Source organism: Monodelphis domestica, chromosome 6 (genome assembly GCF_027887165.1).
Source record: "Monodelphis domestica isolate mMonDom1 chromosome 6, mMonDom1.pri, whole genome shotgun sequence".
Taxonomy (NCBI): Eukaryota; Metazoa; Chordata; class Mammalia; order Didelphimorphia; family Didelphidae; genus Monodelphis; species Monodelphis domestica.
Genome location: NC_077232.1, coordinates 25,193,625 through 25,199,583, shown reverse-complemented (window position 1 = coordinate 25,199,583; position 5,959 = coordinate 25,193,625). Strand labels below are relative to the sequence as shown.

General features: G+C 33.4%; 1 protein-coding gene across 1 annotated transcript; it reads left to right on the top strand.

Moving 5' to 3' along the window:
- Positions 1 to 4,263: 4,263 nt before the first annotated feature.
- On the top strand, positions 4,264 to 5,321 carry LOC100019996 (olfactory receptor 4C11-like). The gene has a single exon (XM_016423628.2). It carries the CDS (start codon positions 4,422 to 4,424, stop codon positions 5,319 to 5,321), a length of 900 nt encoding a protein of 299 aa, XP_016279114.1. The 5' UTR covers positions 4,264 to 4,421.
- Positions 5,322 to 5,959: the final 638 nt, after the last annotated feature.

Genomic DNA, 5,959 nt, shown 5'->3' with positions numbered 1-5,959 from the left:
TGTGTGTGTGTAAAACTATGTCTTACTGATTCCTATTGATCAGGTCTTCCTCTGGAGGTGGACATATAGGAATCATTCTTCAAATAATATTTCTGTCACTATATCATAACGTTCTCTCTGTTTTGCTCGTATCACACTTCGTGATTTCATTTGTCTTTCCATTTTTTTCTTCCAGATTTAACTTGTTCATTATTTTTCATAGTGCAGTAGTATTCCAATACAATCATATGACATGACATGTTTAGCCATTCCTCAATTAATGGGCATCCCAATAATTTCCAATTCCTTACCACCACAAAGATACCTCATATAAATATTTTGGAATATCTAGTTTATTTTCCAATTTCCTTAAGCACATTAAGGAATAAATCTATTAGAGATAATGCTGTATCAAAAGATATACATAGTTTTATAACTCTGAGCATAATTCCAGATTGCTCTCCAAAATGCTTGGATCAGTTTACAGTGCCACCAACAGTGTATTAGTGCCTCACTTTTTCCACAACCCCTCCAGCATTTGTCATTTTACCCTTTAAACTTTTTTCACCAAACTGATAGGTGTGAGATGATAACTCACTTTTTAGAGCAAGGATTTTCAAGGAAGGGGACTTTTGATTATGTGTATTTGTAAACTTGAATGACAAAAAAATTCTTTATTTTCATTAACAACTAACTAAAAGTAAATAGACATTATTTTTTTATTAACAGAAAAAATGAATAAAAATAATTCAGCTAAGTGGGTCCATTGACTTCAACAGACCACCAAATATTCCATGATAAACACAAAAAGCATTAAGAACTGTTGCCTAAAATTCATTTCTGGCAGAGGGAAAAAAAGTGAAAGAATTAAAACATATGGATGCATCACTATTCATTTTTTAAATTGTTGACTATAGGACAGTTTAAAGTAGACATTTCTCTCTCAAAATTAATATGACTTAGAAAATCTTAACTGAGAAATGAACTACAATGACTAAGAATAGTAGAAAGTTTATAATTTCCACTGTGCCAGCTATAAAGTAAAATATATATGAAAGAAAAATCATTACTTGAAGATAAATTATGGTATGTAATAACAAATTATGGAATTAAAATATCACTTTTAATATTCTAGATATGATTGTATCAGTGAGATCCACCTCTCTGAATGTGTATAAATACACATAAATATGTAAAATTATCTTTAATTTATGTGATGTATATGGATAATTTTTAAGTATTTATGAACACTTGTATATTCACATACACAAATATGTGCAGACATTTAGAATCACATGCCTTCTGTACTATGGGAATGCAAGTATTTTGAGAGAAAGGCTATTTAGTTTTTGTGTTTATATTTCCATCACCTCACACTTAGTTGGCACATTGTTGTTGTTTAATAAAGGATTGTTAGTTTATAAATTGTGAATATTATACTGTAACATATAATTATTATTTGTTATGCATTATTATAAAGAATGTTTATCTTTCTTCAAATATATATGCATATATGTATATCTATGTTGTGAAGATAGGATTAATCCTCCCTATATTTAGCTAAACAAATCAAAGATTCAAAGCACCCCTACTTAACACTAAAATAATTCACAAGTCACTTGCTAGAGTGGTGGACAACTCCAGAGGCCACTTCCCTGCCCCTGGGCAATGCTAGGCATATTGAAAGACTGCAATTAGTTCCTGTAAAGTGGAGAAGGGAAAGGAAGTGACTTGGAAATAGGACCATAAAAAGTCCTTAACTTCCTCTCCAAGAGACTTCTTAAGATTTCTCCTTTCAATTTTTTTTTCCTTTAGAGTTCATTTTTGGAGATTCTGTGTTGGTGAGCTGAACTGAAGAAGAAGGCTCTTTCCCTGAATCCTGCATCAGCTTGCTGGGTGAGTAGCTGGCCTTCCTTTCCTAGCTTCTGGAGAGATTGGTTCTGGAGAGGCTTTCCTTTCCTGGAGGAGAAGGCATTAAAAGAACCTTTGCTGAACACACCACTAAGACTCCTGGCATAAGAGACTACCACGAATCCATGTGGAGATTGGGACCTGAGAGCCCTTGCCAGGTGGTGAGCTGCACAGAAATTATAGGGTACCTAGCTAGGAAATACTTTCTATTTCCATCCTACATTTCTATATTTTACTATATCTCTATTGAACTAATTGGTTAAGAGAGGCTAACAAACATGACTTAAGAATATTTTTTTAAATTGTCTACCACAACAGTACTTTAGAACTTTCATATTTAGCATAAATCCTAAATTTTCAATTCTTACAATGTCATATAAACAGACACACAAACAGACAGACAGATAGATTTAGATACAGACAAACCAAGTAAATTCAAAGTAATTTTGTGGGAAAGAAGGAATAATTGTGATGAGATCAGAAAATGATTCATATAAAGGATGATATTTGATCTGATATTAAAACAATTTAATACTAGGTGAGGCAAAAGTGAGGAGTACACAGTTGATTTCACCAGGTACAGAATACAACTTAATCAAAGGCATGGAGAATAACCATTGAATGTCAAAAATGAAGAAAAACAAATTGGGTTTAACTGTGGAGGACATAAAGAGATATGGCTATAATTATAGTTATTTCACTGTATACAATATTGAAAGGAAGATTTTCTTCCTGTCAAAAAGCTGTAAGTTTCAAAAATAGAATTTGAATCTGGATTGTTTGGATTCTAGATCCAGAACTCCATGAGTTAATACCAGTTAGTGTAAAAATATTAATTATGGATGATATATAGTGTTTAGGAAGTATTTAAGATAAAGGATATTGAATATGGAAGATCAAGAGGTTCAAGAACATTCATGTTAAGTGCCTCCTCAGCCTAACTCTTGATACATTCCCATATGAATGTTATTTTCACAAACTATCATCTAGTTGTACTCTTTGATAGAATTCCAGTAATTGATAAAATTACAACCTCTTTGTTCTCAACTAGTTGGTTCAAGGTCTTATCTGAGTTCATGAGATATTTATTGAAATAGCTAGAAAAATATTTTGCATTTGTTTCTATATATTAAACTAATTAAATATATTGTTATTAAATATTTAGTTAGAAGTGATTATACTTATTAAAAAGGTAATCAATATTAAAGCACAGTGGAGACAAATATTCATAACATTTAATCTGTGAGATAGGTCACAGCTAGACTTAATCTATCTCAAAATCAAGAAAATTTTGATTTTATTCTTTATTATACATACAATTCTACAATTCAAAAAATGTCAAGAATCTTTTTCCTATTTCTCCACAAAAAGAAAATCAAATTTAGACTCTTATGAAATTAGTTATTTTAGTCTTATGTTCTTCCCTTTCTCAACTATTATAAATAATGGTTTCTACATAATGCACTGCAAATGGTCAATGCCTCATAGAGTTTTTAGAGAGTGATTTTTATGATTTTTCTAAATCAAGCAATGGTTGAGTTCTAACAAGGAAGATATACATATTTTACCTTCTTTCTCCTGTATTTTACATAGATTTCCCATAGACTCTCATGAATTAACATTTAATATCCTTCCTTCATATACACACACATACACACACACATTCTCCTGATTCCATAGACTATACACAACTATAATTCCAAACTAATACCCTAAACTGTCTACTATATAACATTCTATCTGACCCATAACAATATGACAATTTAACAATTCTGTCCTTTCTAAGGGACATCATAGTGAAATATGTTTCATGTTATATCATAAAGACTTCAGGGGGCAGCTGGGTAGCTCAGTATATTGAGAGTCAGGCCTAGAGATGGGAGGTCCTAGGTTCAAATCTGGCCTCACACACTTCCCAGCTGTGTGACCCTGGGCAAGTCACTTAACCCCCATTGCCTAGCCCTTACCACTCTTCTGTCTTGTAACAAATACACAGTATTGATTCCAAAATGGAAGGTAAGGATTAAGGCAGAGATATATTAATGACTATCTTTTGAAGATGATGAGACCAAAAAGCAAAATGACTTACTAATACTTTATAAATACAGAACTAGAATTTTCACCTTCTTCTCTAAACTCCAAATTAAGGGCTTTTTACTGTAAGTGGATCATACCACTTTGTGATTCAGACTATTATTTTGTCTGATATGATTAACCATATAATGCAATACTTTTTAACTAATGATATTGATAGCAACAATTTCACGAGACATACACTGCCTATCAATAATTAGGTAGACTTAAATTTTGTCTACCACTTAAAATAATATGGTAGGTAGTAAACAATGGACATTATAACTTTTAGGAGTTTTGGACAATTCAAGAACAAAAATGATTTAGAGGTATTGAATCATGTCAAACTAATACATATCTCTATAAAGCCCATGATTGTAATGTTTTCCCCTTTTTGTATATTTGTATATTAATTAGGTCTCCTTATTGTGGACCCCACAATCTCTGAAGTACAGAAGATGAACAATGTGACTGAATTCTTTCTACTTGGTTTGACTCAGGACCCAGTAAAGCAGAAAATTATATTCATTGTCTTCTTGATTTTCTATTTTGCAACGGTTTTTGGAAACCTGCTGATTATTGTGACCATCAAAACCAGCAAGGCACTTGAAACTCCCATGTATTTCTTCCTAACTTTCTTGTCTTTTGCAGATGCTTGCTTCTCCTCAAGCACAGCCCCCAAACTCATTGTAGACAGTATCTCTAAGAAGAAAACTATCTCTTACAATGAATGTATGACCCAGTTATTTGCAGCACACTTTTTTGGTGTTATGGAAGTCTTCCTCCTAATTCTTATGGCCTATGACCGCTATGTGGCCATCTGTAAGCCACTATACTATACAGTCATCATGAACCATCGTGTGTGTTCAGTATTAGTTGTTTGGGCTTGGATAGGATCTTGGCTCCACTCAATGGCCCAGGTCATTCTTGCCTTGACTTTGCCTTTCTGTGGTCCTAATGTGATTGACCACTATTTCTGTGATTTGCAACCCTTGCTGAGATTGGCCTGCACTGATACTTATGTCATAAACCTGTTGGTTGTTACCAATAGTGGTGCCATAGCCATAGCTAGTTTTGTATTGCTCATTATCTCCTATATTGTTATTCTATACTCATTGAGAAACTATAGTGCAGAAGGGAAGCGGAAAGCCCTGTCCACTTGTAGTTCCCACATCATAGTGGTTCTCACATTCTTTGGCCCTTGTATATTCATATACACTCGGCCTCCAATCATCTTCCCTGTGGACAAGGTTGTGGCTGTCTTCTATACAATTGGAACTCCCTTCCTGAACCCTTTGATTTACACACTGCGTAATGCAGAAGTAAAGAATTCCATGAAGAAGTTGTTTTGTGGCTGAAAGAGTTCAGAAAGCCAGTAGTATATTTAGGTAGAAATCATAACAGTAGTTAGAGGCAGTATGGTGTGTCATAGAGTTTTATTTATTTGCACAAAAAGGATCTGCCCCATCACCATATAACCCTGACAATATCACTTCACCTCTCAGTTTTCTAAACATCTATAATAGCAAAGGTAATGACTTATGCTATATAGAGTTCTTCCTTTTGTCTTATATGTCTTATATGAATGAAATAAATCACAGATCTAAATACCGTTGAAAATTAATTGAGTTTATAATACTTGCCAATAACATTGTGGAGGTCATTTAGTCTTCACAAAACCTCCAGAGGTCAGTGCTATACCTATTTTCAATTTATATATGAGGAAATTGAGTCTGAAAGATTAAGTGACTTGCCTAGGGCAAAATAATTCTTAAATTGTTCAAAGGAAGACTTAAAATCAGGGCTCCGTGCCTTTTTGTCCACAATGACCATTACTACATTCACTTGGCTACTCACATTTCAATCATTTTTTAAATGATTTTTATCTCCAGAAAGTCAGATTTGTGAACAGTTTGAATTTGGAGAGCCAATTCTGGAGACCTATTAGGGGGAGTACTGTCTCAGATGAGTGAGTTGGCCCATGTGTGTGGTCAGG